Source organism: Aythya fuligula, chromosome 5, assembly GCF_009819795.1.
Source record: "Aythya fuligula isolate bAytFul2 chromosome 5, bAytFul2.pri, whole genome shotgun sequence".
NCBI lineage: Eukaryota > Metazoa > Chordata > Aves > Anseriformes > Anatidae > Aythya > Aythya fuligula.
The window spans coordinates 10,312,324-10,331,020 of record NC_045563.1 but is presented as its reverse complement, the minus strand read 5'-3'; the positions used below and the strand labels follow the sequence as shown (position 1 = coordinate 10,331,020).

At 40.1% G+C, this 18,697-nt stretch overlaps 2 protein-coding genes across 6 annotated transcripts in view; one reads left to right on the top strand and one right to left on the bottom strand.

The window, feature by feature from the left end:
- Window positions 1–98: 98 nt before the first annotated feature.
- ZFYVE21 (zinc finger FYVE-type containing 21) lies at window positions 99–13,734 on the top strand. Of its 2 annotated transcripts, XM_032189306.1 has the most exons (8): window positions 99–238; window positions 5,920–5,970; window positions 7,842–8,010; window positions 9,678–9,753; window positions 10,532–10,623; window positions 11,424–11,477; window positions 12,768–12,910; window positions 13,005–13,734. In XM_032189306.1, exons 1-8 carry the CDS (start codon window positions 107–109, stop codon window positions 13,038–13,040), a joined length of 753 nt encoding a protein of 250 aa, XP_032045197.1. In that variant the 5' UTR covers window positions 99–106; the 3' UTR covers window positions 13,041–13,734. The 2 variants fall into 2 exon arrangements, with proteins under 2 accessions (XP_032045197.1, XP_032045198.1); XM_032189307.1 differs by lacking the exon at window positions 11,424–11,477.
- Window positions 13,735–14,188: 454 nt separating this feature from the next.
- PPP1R13B (protein phosphatase 1 regulatory subunit 13B) overlaps window positions 14,189–18,697 on the bottom strand; it is a 70,479-nt gene continuing 65,970 nt past the window's right edge. For all 4 annotated transcript variants that reach the window (XM_032188196.1, XM_032188197.1, XM_032188198.1 and 1 more), the window contains 4 exons: window positions 18,539–18,672; window positions 17,652–17,818; window positions 16,570–16,769; window positions 14,189–15,718 (listed from right to left, as the gene is read on the bottom strand). In XM_032188196.1, coding sequence (XP_032044087.1) covers window positions 15,677–15,718; window positions 16,570–16,769; window positions 17,652–17,818; window positions 18,539–18,672 — 543 coding nt within the window. In that variant the 3' untranslated portion in view covers window positions 14,189–15,676. The remainder of the gene's footprint in view (window positions 15,719–16,569; window positions 16,770–17,651; window positions 17,819–18,538; window positions 18,673–18,697) is intronic.

Here is an 18,697-nt window from a genome sequence, read left to right as displayed (position 1 = left end):
TGCGCCGCGCTCGTCCCGCGTTCCCGGGGCTCCCATTGGCCGGCGGAGCTGCCAGTCCGAGAGGGCGAGTAGCGGTGGCGGAGCCGCGGGGGGGGGCGCTCAGAAGATGTCGGGCAGCGAGGCGGCGGATGCCAAGAAGCTGGTGCGCTCCGCCAGCGGGCTGCGCATGGTGCCCGAGCTGCGCGCCGCACGCAGCCCCTTCGGCCTCGACGAGCCGCCCTGGGTGCCCGATAAGGAGGTAGCGCGGCTGGGCGGGGGGCTGCGGGCCCCAACGGTCCCCCAACGGTCCCCCAACGGTCGCCCGCGGGCTCGCCTCAGCGCTGAGGCGGGACCGGCCGTGGGGCTGGCGGCTCCCGGCGCTGCTCGTCCCGTCCCGTGCTGGGTCAGGCTGGGGGTTAGGGACAGGTTCTGCACACAGAGGGTGGTTGGGCACAGGGACAGGCTCCCCAGGGAGGTGATCACAGCCCTGAGCCTGACAGGGCTCAACGTAGCGTTTGGACACCGCTCTCAGACACGGGCTGGTTTTTGGATGGTGCTGTGTGGAGTCAGGAGTTGGACTCGATGGCCCTTGTGGGTCCCTTCCACCTCGGGATATTCTGTGGACAAATAAAGCTAACTTTGAAGAGCGTTTCTTTAAAAACTGACACAAAATATAGCAAAAGGCTGCGTTAGAGCACCCTTTGTGGCACGTAGTCTGAATGTTCTGTTCTGCATGTTAAATAAATCTAAAACAAAATCTTTTCAGTCAGCTTTGCTTCTAAACACTTTTAAAATAAACTGTGTAGTCGTGACAGTCTTGTACATTTCACATAATATGCATTATTTGTTGCTGGTCCGTGCAGCTAGATGCTCACAGAGTTCAGAATCAGTTGTTTACTTATTTCCCTTCTGTGGTGTGGCTACGTGCCAATGCATTTAAACGGGACTGGAGTTTTTTTTTTTTTTTGAGGAGCCAATATGAACTTAAGCAGGCAGCCTTTAAACAGACCCGTTCTTTGCCAGATAGGGATCTGGTTGGACTGTGTTATACAGGAACGCTGCCCTGTAGGTCAGCAGAAAGGAAGAAAATTTTGCCCTTACCGGGTATCTCTGGAGGCAAAAAGTTTGGTGTAAAAGTTACTACACCAGCAGAGTCACTCAGCTACAGCAGCTTCTGCCACTCACTGAGCCTTCACTGCAGCGACTGAGCCTAGCCTTCCCTGGCAGAAAGTGCTGTGGCTAGTAAGCCAGTTGCAAGTTTCATCTGAAATAATGATCTTGTTTTGGAAAGTCACTTTTTCAACCTATTTTAAACGAGCAAGCAGATAAAATATCTTGCTGGAGTTCTTGCAAGTTAGTCTCTTCCAACCTTAGAGAACAAAATCCTCCCTGTTGTCAGTAGCAACTGCCTGTCTGCCTTAAGCATAGCTACAGTGCAGTTTTCGGTGACCAGAGCAGTGTCAGATGCAGGTGCCCAGGTGTGCATCGATTGGTGAGCGTGCAGCCAAGTGGGATCTGGAGTTACTCGATAAGGGGTGGTTTCTCAGGGCGTTGTGTGCAGTCTGCTTTTGCCAGGTAGGTGACTTTCGATGCGCTGTGTACCTTGACCTCAGCTATCTGGAAACTTGAGTGCTGACACATCGCCAGCAGTGGATGCAATTTGTCTAACAGTTATCTCCAATTGAAAGCCGGTTCCTCCCAGACGGACAGTGTAGCTTTATAGCTGGGCAGTTCTCAATTATAGCCGACTAATTCCATGTAAATAAAAAATGGTGCTTCCAGGTCTACTACATAGTACCATCTTAATTCAACTGCAGGCTGTGGGAGGATTTGTAGAATTTATTGAAGCTAGTTAGATGTATTTAAGAAGTGATGTATCTAAAATTAATAGACATAATGTGGTGCATGGTGTGAATTTGTATTTTCTATCACATTGGTACCGCAGGCATTCATTCTGCTTAAGACGACTTTCTTTGTGGTGTGTTCGACAGAACGATGATTAGTGACTGAATGTTGCCTTTGCATCAAATTCAGATGTACTTGCTATTGAGAGGAGGTGTATTGTAGGCAAACGTTTTAAATGCTTGTGTTCACTCATATTCTTAATCGTGCATCTATTGTTGTGAAGAAAGAAAAAGTTGCTTTACTGTATTTCTTTACCTCAAAGTGTACTGAAATTCAGACATCCATTTGACTAGCTTTTACCACGTACAAATTTTTCTTTAAGTATGCAGTGTACAGGGAAGGAAGTATAACAAGGAAGTTATAAACTCATCTTTTTCTTAATAAAATCAAATTTAAGAGGCAGCCTTAGCTAGTTAGTGGATTCAACGAGAACATCTGCTCTTGACAGTGATTTAGTCCAGTAAAATAAAGAACATATTTTCTTCCCCCAAGAGAAAGGGCGAGTATTACCCAATGTTGACCTGGCTTTTCAAATACACTGACTTCTGCTGTGTACCAGTAAATTGAGTACTTTTCTGCAGGAAATGTCTTCTGATTTGTTTTTTAAAAGTCAAATGATCGTCCTAGGAGTTATGGCAGTTAGTAATTTTGTTAAACTTAAATGTATTCCAAAGTTACATGCTAAGTTTTCTAACTTTGTATTGCAAGACTGTGCAGCCTGTAAATATCAGGATGTTCTTGTTGAGTCTTTAAGTATGAGGAGTTTGAAGTGTGTAAGACTGAAGCAGGACTATAGAAAACGTTTTTGGTAGTCTTTCAGTGAAATTGAAATGAATAAGGAGTTGAGGTTGGTAATAGTGTGTAGATCTGTGAACATGATTAAACTTGAGACAGAGCTTAAGGTGTTGGTCAGTGCATGTGCCAAGGGTCTGAAGCAAAGCTTCTTGCTAATCCCCAGAAGAGCTCAACAAGTGATATGCTGGTGGGGGAAGTCATGGACTGTAAAATTCGGGTGTTACAATGCAGAGGTGGACAGAGCTTGTGGCATCAGGCTGTGTCCCAGATCTCAGGTGGCCGAGGAGCGATGCCTGCCTCAGAGAGCAGCCGATGGGAGAACGATACGATGGAACCCAGCTTGGTGTGGCTCAGGCGCTCGGTGGTTGCGTGACAGGGCTGCTCTCGCACCCCAGCGAGCTTACAGCCTCGGCGAGGAACCGGTTGCGCACAGTCCTGCTGTTATCAGAAGGCATCTGCTGCTGGCACCAGCTGTGCTTGTCAGGCACGTTGAGCTCTGATTCAATGAGCTTGCAGACGTCCATGTTGGTAAATGTTGGCTGTGTTAATGTGCTTAGCCAGGTGTTAGCTTGCATCGCATCTATCGCTTCGTTACTGGATATGCAAATACAGCGCATGAAGTGTAACTAGAGCCTGCTGCCGACCTGCACTGTTCTCACCTCTGGGGCTGAGGAATTACGCTAATTTGTTACCGTGCTTCAGCAAATGCATCAGAAGTTCCTCTCTACTTGTGCTGAACTTGCTCTCAGTACTTCTAAATTAATGCTGATAGCCAACGACTGCTGGTGCTTCCGTTTTCTTCTTGCTGAAGTAATGACAGCAGCAATCCGCCAGAATGAGCAGTATGCTGGCTGTGTGTTAAATCAATATACTCGTTATATGGGTTTTATTTAATATCTTATTTTGTATCTGAGTGCTTCTACTTTCAAAACAAAAATCAGAGTTGCAGTAGTCTTAAAAAGCCTGTGTCTTGAGGACATGAGAAGTGTCTCAGGTGTTGCACTATCTTCTTGCCGATGCACTACCAAACTGAAGCAGCTCAGTGCTCGCGTGCTGGTGTCAGCGCGTGGCCGGACACGAAGGGTTCACCTCCGGGGAAATGCTGCTGCTGTGCCTGGGAAGAGCTCCCTGGTGAAGTTGTTATGCAAACGGGTTCTCTTGGGTTTGGTTACTCAAAGCAGAAGTGCCTTGAAGGAACAGTATGTTGACTCTGCTTGTGTCAGAACATTTTGGTAGGAAAATAGCCTTCTGTGATTTCTGCCACTGCGTGCCATTTCACTTTGTGACTTATCTCTGACTGCACTTTATGTAAGGCAGCGTTATCATGAAGGGTCTGGAATTCAGAAATATTTTTCTGTAGTTTGTAGGAAATAAGAAGATGGGTAATTCCGTTACTTGCTGAAAACAGATTTTACGTTTTGCCCAACATTGTGTATGAAACCTAATTAAGGTTTCATACACAAAAAAAGCTTTTTTCCCCCTAGGTTGTGGCTTCTGCTTTCTGATTTCGAACCAAAATTACAAATTTTCATTATGAAAATGAATTATACTCCTGGTAAATTCAAAGTATTTTGAAATCCTTGCCCTGCCCAGCTTCTGGGCAAACAATTAAGCTCCATACATGAAAAAAACTAAAACACTAAATGAAGATCGGTGCACAGCAAAACATGGTGTAAGCTGTAGAGTGTTACATGTTACAGAGAAAACCTTGGGAATGCTGATGTTGTCTTGTGCTCAAGGTTATTAATCAGCGAATATCAGAATAAGCTTTTATATGGCCATTGTGAAAAGGGGAGGTTGGGTGCCTTGGTTCAGTGCATTACTTGAGACAGTGCAGGAACACTGCTGGTTCTCCTTTGTCTGGGATTTAGAAAGAGCTTCCTGTAGCAAATATTGCAGAGTAGCTATTTCTCTTCCATTGCAGCGACGGCTGGTACCCTCTAATTTGCTAAGCTTCTGTTTAGATGTGAGAATGCTTTGTATAAACTGTTGTAAATTACGAACAAGCTTTTACTTAAAAAGTTTCTAAAGATTTTTTTTTTTAACGTAGCTGCTGTAGTGTTTTCTTGGTTACTGTTGTAGAAGTTGTGACAGTGATTGGGAATGTGGTGAAACAGAAATCCCTGAAACAGACTCCAAAACTTTTGTAACCTGAATGAATTCTTAGAAGATAGAGGGTTGTGTATTGAAATGTATTAATTAAAGGCAAACAGTGATAACTGTGTGCTTAGCAAATGACACCTGCTCAGCCTAGGGCATGTTTTTAAGATGACATTCTGCTGAACTCTGTGAAAGCTTGGTTTGAAGAGTTCAGGTTTCCAGAGTTAACAAAACTCACTGAAGAATCATCCAACTATGTTCCGATTCAGATGTGAGATGTAATTTTGCATTAACATTTGCAAATAAATCTGGTAGTAATTACTTGTGAGCCTCAGAGAGTGTTCCCTCCTCCCAACCCCCTTTTTTTTTGATACAGTGGATAAAAATAAGTTGTGAAAATTAAGCAATCTGACTTCAGAGTATCAGCCCTGCGGAAGGTGACTTTCTGCACAGAAAATGTTAATTGTAACAATCACTGAATTCTTCTGGTACTTAAGCAAGTCAGAGCTGCTGACCTGTACTTGTACACTCAGTTGGGAGAGAGAAGCCTCCTCAATTTTTTTCTGGCTTTTCTTTTGGGAAGAGCGTGGGCGTAACCTTGTGTTAGGAAAGAGATGCTTCAGGAAGTAGTGACATTTTGTAGCTGGAATAAAAAATAAGTCCTAGTGGCTTGGAAGAAAACCAAAAATCTCCTAGAGTGTTTTAAAAATATGCAAGTATTGAGAGCAATAAAATACGTAAACAGTGTTTTAGAGTGTCAACAGAGCATCACAACAGGATGACAACTTGCATGAAAACATAGTTAACTCCAGAATATATGACTGTCTGGACAGCCAAACGTAATTAAGCATGACAAGAACTTCAGAAATGTAGTTTTGACTGCTGACAGGATGTAGTATTCCTTAGGGTGAATGAGTTTGGCTGCTTTTTTTTTTTGTCTTGTGAGTGGGGATGACGTTATTTTGCTACATCTGTATTAAAATAAATGAAAACTGTGGTGAAAAAGATTAAAGGATGTAAACTTCTCGGAGGCAGTTCTTTTTGGGGAATAACAATAAAGCCCAGTCTTTGCATGTGGTAGTAGTACGATTAAAAATCTAGAAATGTTGTTAGTTAACGTTATTTTGTACTGTTTTGTAGTGCCCAAGATGTATGCAGTGTGATACAAAATTTGACTTCATAACTAGAAAGGTAAGAAATGAACAAAATACAATGTTTTAACTGTTGCAAAATGCTAATATGGAGCTCTGGTTTAAAATGTGGATGATTTCAGTAGAATATCATGCAAAGTCTGCTGTACATTCAAATAGTTTTTCTTTCTGTTCTGCCTTTTCTGAGTAGAGGACTTTTTTTTTCTTTTTTATGTTCTGTTTCTTTGACATTCCTCTTGCTCAGTCTGTTTGGGCTTTTCCCAAATGCTGTGTACCCACAGGATTTACATTCAAAGGAAGAGTTAGAGGAGCCCACGCTGGAGAAGGCTGCTAACATCAGTACTGACACAGAAACCAGATGAACTAACATGGCTGTGTCCTGGGAGATAAGCTTAGTTGTGGAAATGTAAGCAAATGTTTTCAGGAGTAATGAATTGCAATCTGACGTTAAAGGGCTGTATGGCTCAAATGTGGAGAGCCAAAAGTCAGATTGTCCGTCTGTTCTAGAAGTGAAACACAACTGATCTCACAACAGGAAAGGGGAATTTCTGATTAAAGTAGAAACTGCCTTGATTGCTGTGAACCATAATTAGGTTCCCTGCATGAAGAAAAACCACTTTTATGTAATGAACATATTTAAAGCGGACCACTATGGAATTGTTGCTGGTTTACAGAATATTGCTGTCAGAAAACCTGCTGGAACGGGGTTTGGCAGTCTCCCAAAAGAAGCCAACAATGATTTTAGGAGATAATAATGTTTCTTTGTATTACTGCACTGATGGGCGTTTAGCATTTGCTTGTGGAAGTGCAGAAAGATGTGGAAGTGTGACTTGCGTGCATTGACCTAGGTCATGATTTGTAATGTATTGTTTGGAGGGAAAAGGAAGGAGAAACTTTAAAACAGACATATTGACGTGCTGTACCAGAGAGATGGAAGTTTTCAGAAAGACTGAAGAACATTATAAGAACTAAGAGAATATAGACTTTTTTATTTACCTTTTAGTTGGATGAGTTAAGAGCATGGATTGGTTGAGAAGCAGTAATTCATCAGGCTGCTGTATTTTACTTGTGTTACTTTTGGGAAGTAAATGGAGGTAGCCATAGGTAATAGGTGCTTCAGAGAACTTTGCGTAATACTTGGTAGAAAAGTCTAACAGTGATCAGAACTGCAGTTTATCAGTGCCTTGTATCAAGCTGTTGAAACTTGCTTTGAGCCACAAATCAGTTCTGGCTTGCCTGGGAGTACTTGTTCTGGCTTGAGATACTGTCATCACATGGAAACTTGCATCAGGAGGAACTACTGGGACTGTAACACCCCAGTAGTGATGGAGTGTGAGCCACTCGGTGAAGGTTTGGGAGCTGCTCTGATTGTTATTACAACTTTGCTGGATTTGTACTATGCTGCCTGATATTTCTGGTAGAGATGGGGCTTTAGGTTTTAGGAATTTCTTAGCATTTTCCCTGGGAAAAAAAACTTGAGAACAAGTTTTGAGGGAGAAGAACAGCATCTGCAGTTGAAGCTCTGAGAGATCTCTTCTTGGAAGTAGGAAGGGTTCTAGAAACTACTCTTCTCTTGCATTTCTACTGACAGGCGAGGAATTTGGGAGGGTCCTCTCAGTGTCTTCTCTGGTCTGATTTAAAAGTCTCTTGGCAGAGTGCCAACAAAGGCCTGTAGTGCTTTTCATACTACGCGCAGTCTTCAGGGTTCAGTCTTCAGAGAGTTCTTTCTACCACTACAGCAGCTCGATGTCATTTACCACTTGACTACTGTCCTGTCCCTTCAACATGTACGTTTTACACCTGAGAAACTGTGCTGTTTCTTGGGGAGGTGGATGTTTAATGGGGGACCTTTATCAAATTATTCTCTAATAATTTCTTTTGTAAATAAACAAAATCTCCTCTCATGCTTAGCATCACTGCCGAAGATGTGGAAAGTGCTTCTGCGACAAATGCTGCAGTAAAAAAGTGCCTCTGCCTCGCATGTGTTTTGTGGACCCCGTGCGCCAGTGTGCTGAATGTGCCCTCATCTCTCAGAAAGAAACAGAGTTTTATGACAAGCAGCTTAAAGTGCTCATGAATGGTAAGTACCAAGTGCACATATATGCTGTTTCAATCTCACTTAGATTTGTTCAGATGCTGTGTTAAACAAATCTGATAACTGGCAAGACTAATTTTTGTCAAATGAGCTGCTACATTGCAGTTTTGTCTCCTTAAAATGCATATTTGTTGTTGCATGTTTGCCATTTAATTTTATATTATCAGCTTATTTAGCAAGAAGTGTATGATTTGGGTCAGGTATTTACAGAATTCTTTAAAGACAAAGGGGTTTTTAATGCCTTTGAGGATAGATGTGTGTGGTTGGCACTTTATTAATGTAGTCCACCTTTTAGCTGTTTCTGTTAGTTACGCTAAATAAGGATGAAAATGCTTAACAGACATTTTTAAAACAATTAACAGGATGCTGTGCTTTGATCTTGTGCATGGCCTATGGCTGTGGTTGATGGCAGGTCGTAAGCTTGGTGAGTTTTGCACAGCATTAAAGCTACATGCAATACAGCAATTCATGTTCCAATTATATTAAGAAAGCTGAATCTTCAGTTTTCAAAATATTCTCTAATTGTTTGGGGCCTTCTGATGGGCTCTTCACTCAGCGTGATGCAGCTGTGTATAGTTGGTAAGCTAAACCACGCCTCTGATTAGCAGTCTGATTTGTTCCTACGGAGATTCTAGGTCTAGACAGAGCTACATTTGTCCCTGGTAGTATACAAATCATTCTTAACCATGCACAGAAGACAACTTTTAAAAAATATTTATTTTAACCTGAAGATATAAGAAAATAAATACTAAAAAAGTCGTGCTTGCATTCATGTTATGCAATTAACGTCTGTAGTTATTCCTGCCTTGCTGTGGAGGTTCAGATCTCAGAGAAATGGCGATTTTGATCTCCATGGCAGTTGTGTTGCTGGTCCCTCTCTGTCTCATGTCGGCAGCAGCCTGGGGCCCCATACTGAGGGTCAGTGAGACATGGTGCTATTATGAAATAGATCGTGAGGTGAAGCTCTGAGGCTGCACAATTCAGATTGTGGAGATAGCTCACAGGCCAATTGACAGTGCCGTATGTTTGGTTTTGTTTTTTGATTTCCCAGACCAACAGTGTTGGGATTAGGTAATACAGGGAGTGTAACAATACATGGAGGAAATAAAGAGGTAGGCATGTAGTCTGCTTTATGAATCACTTGGCTCATGTAGTTAAGGTGACTTTCCTGATGCCAGAGGAGCTGTTTGGAGCACGCAGAGAAATACAACATGAAGGCTGCAATTCACTGACCTCAAAGTAAGACTGAGCTAGTCTTCAGTAGTGAGAGAGGTGTCTTAGTATCTATTAAGCATGCAGCTAAAGGTCACATCCTGCTATTTGATTCTTCTGTGTAATTTTAAGAAGGTAGGATCGTCTGGTTTTTCTCCAAATCTGTACTTATTTTTGAAAGATTTATCTTAGAAATATGATTTACATGATTAATCTACAGTGTAGGTGGAATTGCATCGTAATTGTGAATGGTCATATGGTGCAGAACTAACTGAAAACCTTTCTATACTTGAATGTCCTGTCAGTGTTTATCAGTTTATGTCAGTTTAATGTTCCAGTTAGTCTCCTAATTGAGCCGAATCAGTGCAGTAAGTATCCTTTTTGATTCTTGAATATTTCTTCCCAAACTCTGCATTGAATACTGAAACATTTCTTTTCAGGTGCTTCGTTCTTTGTAACTCTGGGAACATCTGATAAATCTGAGCTCATGGTTTGTCGACTTTCCAACAATCAGAGGTGAGGAGGACTGATAGAAATTGCACTTGTGAACACGGCTATATTGTTATCATAACCCAAACAAAATACAAGCATAGCTTCCAGTGAGGATACTGGAAGAATAATCTGACTGAAAGGATGGATATAATGTTATTGTATATTATATTATTGGGCTAAGGGTGTGTGAATTTAATAGCAGTGTGAAAAAGGGGCCCTCGGAGGTGTGAAGCACTCCTCTTGCTTTGTTCAGTGAAGACTGTTTCCAGAAGCAGCAAGGAGCAGAAATGCTGGAATGCCTTGGAATGACAGAGCTCCGCTCCTTGATAATGTCTTGGTGGCACTGCAGTTCAGTGTTTCTGACAGCTAACAAAAGGCTTACCGGAAGAAGGACCGGGGAAAAAAAATCTATAGCTACTGAAAAAAAACACTCGTTTCAGAATGATGAGTCCAGTGCTGCACAGTATTTCTTAATGTTACAGTCAGAGCATTGCTTTGGTCATCCCTAGAGTTTGGCTGGCTGGAGCACTTCAAACTCCACGTTCTCTTCTTGCCCTGTAACTCTGGAGGAAAGCATTTAATATTTTGAAAAGGTCTCCAGGCAAATTGCTCTACAGTTCTCTATTTTTTTGTCTTAAGCGAAGCACTTCAATGAAAAGTAACTTCACCTGCTTGGCTCTGCTCCCTCCTCACTCTGTGAAGTATACAGGCTACCAGTCAATGAGAGACTCTAACTTAATTCATTTGATTTGGACTTGATATTGTAAACAAGAAACTTAATAACAGTTTATTTTTCATATAGATACCTGGTTTTGGATGGAAACAGCCACTATGAAATTGAAATTGTACAGATTTCAACTGTTCAGATACTTACAGAGGGATTTACTCCTGGAGGTAATTTTTTTCATTAAATACAAATTGACTATTAAGAAAAAGATGAAGTGGTAATTATTGTTCAAGCTAGACAGTGCATTTCTGGTAGCTCAGGTGTAACTACATTGTATTACAGTGGTTCTCGGAGTAGAGTGTAGTGCATGGAAGCTGTCCATGTGGCTGATGGGATTTTAGGTGAAACAAGAATTCAGACATTACTTTAGGACTTTAATAATGGGGGAACTTCTTGATAAAGGTGATCGTCACCTGGTCTGATCCATTCTCCTTGCTAAACATCTATGGATTGGAAAGCTCACTGGAGGGAGCTATCAGTCTTAGCTTCTGTTTCAGAATCCAGCTAAGATTTCTCTTCTATTTGTGCAAACAACTTAGAGGAGAGTAAGAGAAGCTACTCAAAAAAAAGATAATATATATATTATGCTTTCTTAATTTCATTCAAGATGAAGGGTTGGCTAAGTGAAACTGCTAATATCTTGGAATACTTTGGTAGCTACTTAACTGCCTCGTATCTGGACAGATTTCTTAGTATTTCAGGATGAACTTAAATATGATTTCATTGAAATGAGAGCAGACAAGGTCAGGAATTTTAATAATTGCTTAGTAAGCAACATCTCTGTCACTGCTGGAATTTTTAATTGGACAGTCCGTGCAGTGGCAGTACAGCATGTTAACTTTAATGAACTTGGTATTCAAATCAATCAGATGTGTTGCAGAGTTGCTTAATGCTCCTGTAATTTCTTGTTCATTACTATTCTGATCGCTTTATCTTTTTGCCTGCCTGCCTTCCTTCTTGATGGTAGAAAAAGATATTCACACTTACACCAGCCTTCTGGAGAGCCAGCATATTACTGAAGGTATCGCCAGTACCTTGTGTGAGCATGACTCACTTCAGCATGCTGTTACGACCCCTCTCCCATCTGTCTTCCCTTGCAGTGCTAGTTTTTTGCTTGATCTATAGCTGTTCAACTTAAGACAAGTTATGTTCATGTATTTATCCCTTCCCATCTATTTAATAAACTGAGAATGAATGTTTTGTAACTGCTTGGAGGAGAACTAAAACACTTGATTCCTCCTTTAGACTACATGTACATGTCTGTGCTAGAAGCGGGAGGACTTCTACCCATCACCTACTTTAGCAGAGATGTGCTGAATTCTGTACACCAGGAATGAGCAATATATTGTGTGTGTACTGCCTAGTACCTGGTACGAGCTGTTAGGCTGACTGGGTAGATGCAGGAGAGCGAGTGATGAAGTTGGATTGCAGTCTCTCCTACCAGAGGAGGAAATAGCTGTGTCTGCAAATGCTGTCTGCAGGCTTTTGATCACATTGCTTAGACCAGGATTGTCTTTGTTTGGCTTCTTGGATATTACTGTCATGGCCTCCAGGACCTTCTTGTGCAAACAGTCTTTGTAAAAAGAACTTTGCAAAATGTCCTTCTGTGTGTGGTGGTGCTGTTCCTGTGACTTAGTTCGTGGCTACTACTTCAGTAAATAAGCAAGCCAGTAACTGAATGTGAAGGATCAATGTGCTGTTTTACACAAAGCTTTTGTTTCATTTCTGTATTCTTGCTTTGGTTTATCTGTGCAGCTAGAGTAGGAGAGATGTAAACAACTTCTTACCATGCTGCTGTCAGAGCAATGTCTTTTGTAGTGGATTTCCTTCAGGAAATAAACAAAGTTTTTGCCAGCTCCTATTGTGGAAGCATCTTTCTCAACCTTTGCCAAATTTGGTGGGGCTTATCACTGATGTGCCAGACTTGGGATCAAGCAAGGATCCCTGTTTGATACCAGTCTAACTGGACAAGAGTAGTTCAGTTTAGAAACTGCTGGCTGTATTGTGAAGCCACGGTATCTATTTAAGAGAAGGCAGATGGTAACACTGAAATACAAGAGTTTTGTCTCTGTAATTAGTGGCTTCTACAGGCTCTGCCTCAGTGACAGAACTAGACAATACTGAGTCTGCACATTGCGCTGCCTGGCATTAACACCCTTTTGTCACAGTCTCCTGATGCTGCACTTGGTGCACTTGCAGTTTTTAGTGCTTTGAATCAAGTGGTGAGATAGCTGTCTTCAACTGTGACTATTAGCTAAAAAGTTGTGTTTATTTAGTTTGTGAAGTTTTGTTCATGATTTTTTTTTTTCAGGAGGTAATACTCGTGCCATAGGTATGATTCTACAGTATAAAGTACCAGGATCAGAGGAGCTAACACAGATGAAGTTTACAGCCAGTGAAGACTACACCTCTAACAAGAAGTTGTCAGCAAGCTGGCTGGCAGCTATGCATAAGGTAAGGGAGGGAGGTGTAAAGTCTTTGCAAGGAGCTTTGTAGCAGAAGTGAAACTTCAAGCAGTCAATACAGTAATGTTTTGTGTTTATATTAGGCAACAAAACTTCTTTATGAGTCTCGGGACCAGTAAGAACAGCAGACTGTTGGCAGCTGGAGGGAAGACACCAGCCTTGAAGGACCTGCCTCTCACTTTGCTAACCTGGCGGCTAGGTAACACTTGTTCTTCTTGACCTTTTGTCATTCCAGTGTGGTTCATTCTGTAAGATCTGGCAACTGCAATGTTTTATTTTGAACCATGAGTATTCACTATAGTGTGCAATATGTATACAATTAATGCTTTAAACAGTCTCACCTTTTAAGACTTTGTATATTTTGTTAAACCTTTATTGGCACTTAATATGAAAGTGACCTGCACTACAGCTAATGTACAGCACAACTTTTATAGTAACAATTATATATACTGTTTGCCACAAAAAGCAAACAAAGGTATATGTCTCTTCTGCAGAGAATAGCTTTTGGGTCTAGATCTCAGGTTTTTCCCTCTATCCAAATGTTTAAAAATCAATGTACAATAAAATCTGCCTTAGATATGATTTTATAGAAGTCAATTGATTTTTTTAACACATCTCACCAAATACCACCAAATTGGAATTACATGATTTTGAAACTTCCCATCTGTAATAACTAAGCTTCCAGAATAATTTTTAGTTTTGTATTTTCTTTTTGGTAACTAGCTTTTGTTAATCTAACTGTAATGGTATCTGGAATTGTATACATTTTAATGTACAAAAATGAATAAATTAATTCACTTATTTAAAAAATGAGCTGATGCTTTCACAGTGTAGTTTCTTTAATGATAGATAGTATGGTCTCTGTCTGAACTCTGAAAGCTTTGACTTGTTATAGGCAGCACCCTAATCTTGATCTTAAGCTTTGATAATTTGCTAAAACTACTGGCACGAATCCTCTGCCTACACATGCTGTATACCAGGCGTCTTTCTGCCTTCCATCTCCCTCAACAAGCACGCAAGGCTCAGTTGTCAGCCTGTGTGCAGAGCATTTCTAGGCAAGTATTTATTTGCCACGGTTGGAATACTGCAGTTTATAGTGTAAGGTGCTTTAAAAATTATTTGGTAAGTCAGTTCCTGTGCAAGTGGTAAAACAATGAGGAAATTGCATCAACAGAACGTGAGAAGCTATACAGGTAAGTTTTTTTTATGTAGACTATGACCAATGGCATGTCCACAGTTGCTATTAAAAAACAGGAGAATGCAGCCATGCCTTAGCAGTACTTTATTGTGCACATTTACATGTTCTCTGAATTAGTGTATCATAGGCTCTTGAAATCATCACATTCATGTAGCAAATTCTTCAACAATAATACCCTTTCACTTTTCACCACAATATATACAGTTAACGCTAATCTGTGGTAAAAGCAAGTTACAGCACTGCAGAAATGGATATATAAATTATACACAGAACTTGTACATGAAGAATTAATTAAATTGCATACTGTTTAATGGGAGAAAATTACAAGAAATATGGCTACAACTTATAATGGGAAATTCAAAATATACTTTTGGTATATAAAATCATGTACAATTAAAATTCCAGTGAAGTGCTTTTTTTTTTTTTTTTTTGCTTGAAACTACAATGTAGTGGAATAGATTATTGCATAACTTGCCTTGGCAACAGATGTAGGCTGCCAAGAACCACAGAAACTGTCCTTAAAAATTACATATTGCCTTTCTTAAATCCCTCTCTATACCTCATTTCTTTCTTCTCCTCGACTTAGCATCTACACACCTCACTTTCTACTTCTATTCAGTCCTTCATATTTTCTTTTAGACTGACCTGGGCAGACTTCAAATTATACAATATAACTCTTACCTGACTCTTACCTTTCTCAACTATTGCACTTTCATCCATGCAGACATACAAATCCCTTAAGCTGCTGCAAGTTCACTATAATTGTTCTGTCCTGAATGGACAAACTGCAGTGGTTAGTAGGGAAACCTTTACATTAGTAGAGGTAACACTGGTGCTGTAGGCTGAATAATAAGAAAATATAACACCAAGTGACCTATTCCTTAGGGGCTTTGAGAAGCGTACAAATGCTGTTTGTTTGGTTAGTTTTCTAGCTTGAGTCTAAATGCAAATAATACTAGATGCTAGACTATGTAAAGCTTTTGTTGGGGTTTTCTAGACTAGGATTTAAGTATGTAAGCACGTTAACACTTAAAATCCTAGCCTTCATAAAGCTTTGGTGACTACGTACTTATGCATGTAATAGGTGAAGATTTTGTGTCCTAGAACCCAAAAAGCTGATCAGCAATGAGAGAACTCAACATTCACTGGTATTGAACAAAATATCCAAAATCCTGACGTGGGACAGTTACTGTGGGGTTGGAGCAAACTGGACAGCGTATCTGCACTTCGCAAATGACACCTCTGAACACTTAACACAAGAAAGCTCCTACCACGGAACTTTAACTTAATACACTGCTTTAGACAACAGTTGGTAGAACACTGTAGGTAGTGGAGATACCGCTCTCCTCATCAGTGGTGGGTCACATAAAACAATCTTCATTTACAAACTGCAGATCTGGAAAATCTTGGATGCTGTCCATTTAACAAGAGAAAGCACCATTAAAACTAAATATCATAGTTTTATTTCTCCATGTGAAATGATCAAAAACAATGGCTCCAGTGTATGTTTTAAGTTTCCAGTTACCATCAAGGTATTGCACTGTTGTATGACTGAAATCAAGCAAGGGTTCGCTGTCTAGGTTTTATTCGTGGATATAACTGTAAAAACAAAATGAAAATATTAGGCTTTGCATGGTTGATACCAGTTTAAATATAAATCAATTTAATTACAACCAAAGGGTACTTAAAAGAACTGAGTGATATGAAGCGTTTTATGGGTGTGAGATGCGTTACTGCTTGTTAAGCTACAGCATGTTCTTAAGTTACTTCTGAAAAGTTAAACCAGCAACAGTGGGAAGCCAAGGACTGACTTACTCCTTCAAAGAGCACCGAAACTACACTACAGGACATATCTACGTAAGTACAAGAGTTCCCTGTTTAGCCCTAGAGAGAGCTTGCTTCAAGCTCTATAAGGCTTTCTTACACATTTTGTTCTCTGTATTGCTCCACTTAGAGGCCTTACATTCCTGGTCTTTTGTGATAGCAGTGTTACGTTTGACTGAGCACAGCGTAAGTAACTTTCCTGAAGCTGTCACCTTCAAAGTTTCTTCCCATTTTAAAGTTGTATAAATATATTGCTTACCTTGTGCCAGGTATTAAAAACCTTCCTAAACTTTTGGGCTAAAGCCTACAGCTGCCTAATAAAGCCACTGTACTTTGCACAGGGGCCTTATCTTTTAACCAAGGGAAGTAAATCTTACTATACTTAGTATATATTAGGCTGTAATAACTTATTAAATAAGTGTAGGACTAATCTCTTAATCGTAGCCTCTCCTTTCTGTTTTCAGTAATAGAGGCCTGACAGAATAAGGATACTCTGCTTTGCACAGCTTAATAGTGGAGCGTTCAGATGGTGCACAGAGGGAGTCTGACCACAGATCCATCTTGTGGTCCTATTTTCAAAATTAAAAAAAAAAAAAAGAGAGAGGAGAAAGTAACTTAGAACTTACCCCAAGAAGATTTTTAGGCACATAGCCTTCTTTATCATTGAGGCGGGCCCACCACCACTCCGTTTCATTGTCATCCTTGCGTCGCAGAATAGTAATGGCATCGCCCTCGTGGAATGACAACTCATCATTATTCTGGGCTTCGTAATCCCACAGAGCGTACACCACTCCTTTATTCATCACTCCCAACTTTTCCTGCACTCCTGTTAACAACAAATTAGACAATACACTAAACGGTAAAATAACCTGTTTTTCCCCTCTGAGATGTTTAGGGTGGACATTGAGGCCCAAATATTAGTCTCATTAATACCATTCCATGAACAATTTTCAGCACTTCTTGAAACAACTTCAGAAATTTAACTATGTGACAAAATCAAATCTGGCAGAATAGTCAAAAACAATTTAGAGCATGAGAGTTTTTTTTGCTGTTGGTGGTGGTGGTTGTTTTCTTCATATATATAAATATATATATACATATATGTACAATGGAAACCATGGTGTGTTTTTTTTTTTGTTGTTGTTTTTTTTTGTTTTTTTTTTTTCAAATAAGGAAAATAGTTTTGCAGATGTCTGGTGCATGTTTCTCATGGGCCTACATTCTGTAACAGATCTTCTATATAGTAACACTTGAAGCTTTTGTAAATCTGTACAATGTCAGGTATACAGAGCCTTAACAAAGCTTTTAGCCTTTCTCTGTAAATTAAATTTCTCTGCTCCATCGAGGTACTTTCTTGCAAAATATGTCTCAATGTAATCTGCTAAAAAATTGTGCATCTGGAAGTTAATGTCTTTATTGAGATACTTGACAACTCACTGTTACTGTGAGAACCTCCCACTGCAAACATTTCCTTGAAATTAAATGAAATTAATACTTAAAAATTAGCATTAGAAGGAACCTGTGAGCAAAGAAGGCAAGGATTGTAAGCGACATAACCAAAAGACTTTTTTTTTTTTAATATTTGAAAAAACATGCAGGGCAATATTCTCAAGTCTGGGGCCTAAGCAGATGTTTCAGAGTGACAGGAAAGGGAGGAATTTTACAAAGGCTAAAAAAAAAAAGTTTGTAAAGTCTGATCACAGCTTACCGTACAAGAACTGGGAACACTGAATGTAACCTTCTTCCATCTCTTCACACTTATCTGCAGCAGTTTCGATATCACTTATAGTTGAAGCAAAAATAGCTGCCCCTGATTCAACCAGTAGTTTACACAGATGAACACTATTGCAAGAAGCAGCACAATGCAAAGGTGTCCTGAAATAAAGCAAACGTGTAGGCATCAAAAAAATAAAGTTCCAGGAATCCTATTTTGTCTTGCAATACAGCATTTAGTCCGTCTGTTTTTAAAGCCAGTTGCTCTTTATGATTATAGTGTATATGTGCATTGTTCTAAACCTGCTGAACAACCTGGAGTGGATTCCAACGCTTACCTGACTCCAGTAAAGCCAAACGTTTTCAAATAGATGTTAACAAAAATAGCAATTTTCATAGCTTGCAGGACTGCTGGACATAAAAGGATATTTTTCAATATGAGGGAATTTGAATTATAAAATAAGGTGGGGGAACAAGTGCTTGGCATAGCATGGTTTCCTATCTCCAAACTCTTTACAAGTGCTACATCTGCTTGGAAGGCTAGACCTATTCTTCAGAAACACAATCTGTGGATGGGTTACATAAAAATGAAGCATAAACTTTTGTCGCTCATTATTTAAATCACTTCAGCATGTAAACACAAAATGCACCTAAAAGGTAAAAACAAAATACAGTATAATTTATGATTCAAGGGTGATCGCACGTGGGTTAAATATCCTGGAGCTCTACATTTGAGTTTGTCACCATCTGGAGATTAGAAAGTGCTCATTTACTGGGAGAAACAGGGAAGGAAATTGTTCCTCAAACAGGTCTCCACTACATTTTGGATTTGCATCAAAATAGCATTTTTCTAGATGCTAAGTTAAAAATCTTATTACTTACCACCCATCGCTATCTGCTGCATTTACGTTTACCCCAAAATCAAGGAGAAACTTCACAATGTGGTGATGGCCAGCACACACTGCGTTATGCAAAGGTGTAATTCCTTCATCATTGGGCTTGCTGGGATCATCAACCTATTGAAAATATAAAACAGTTCAG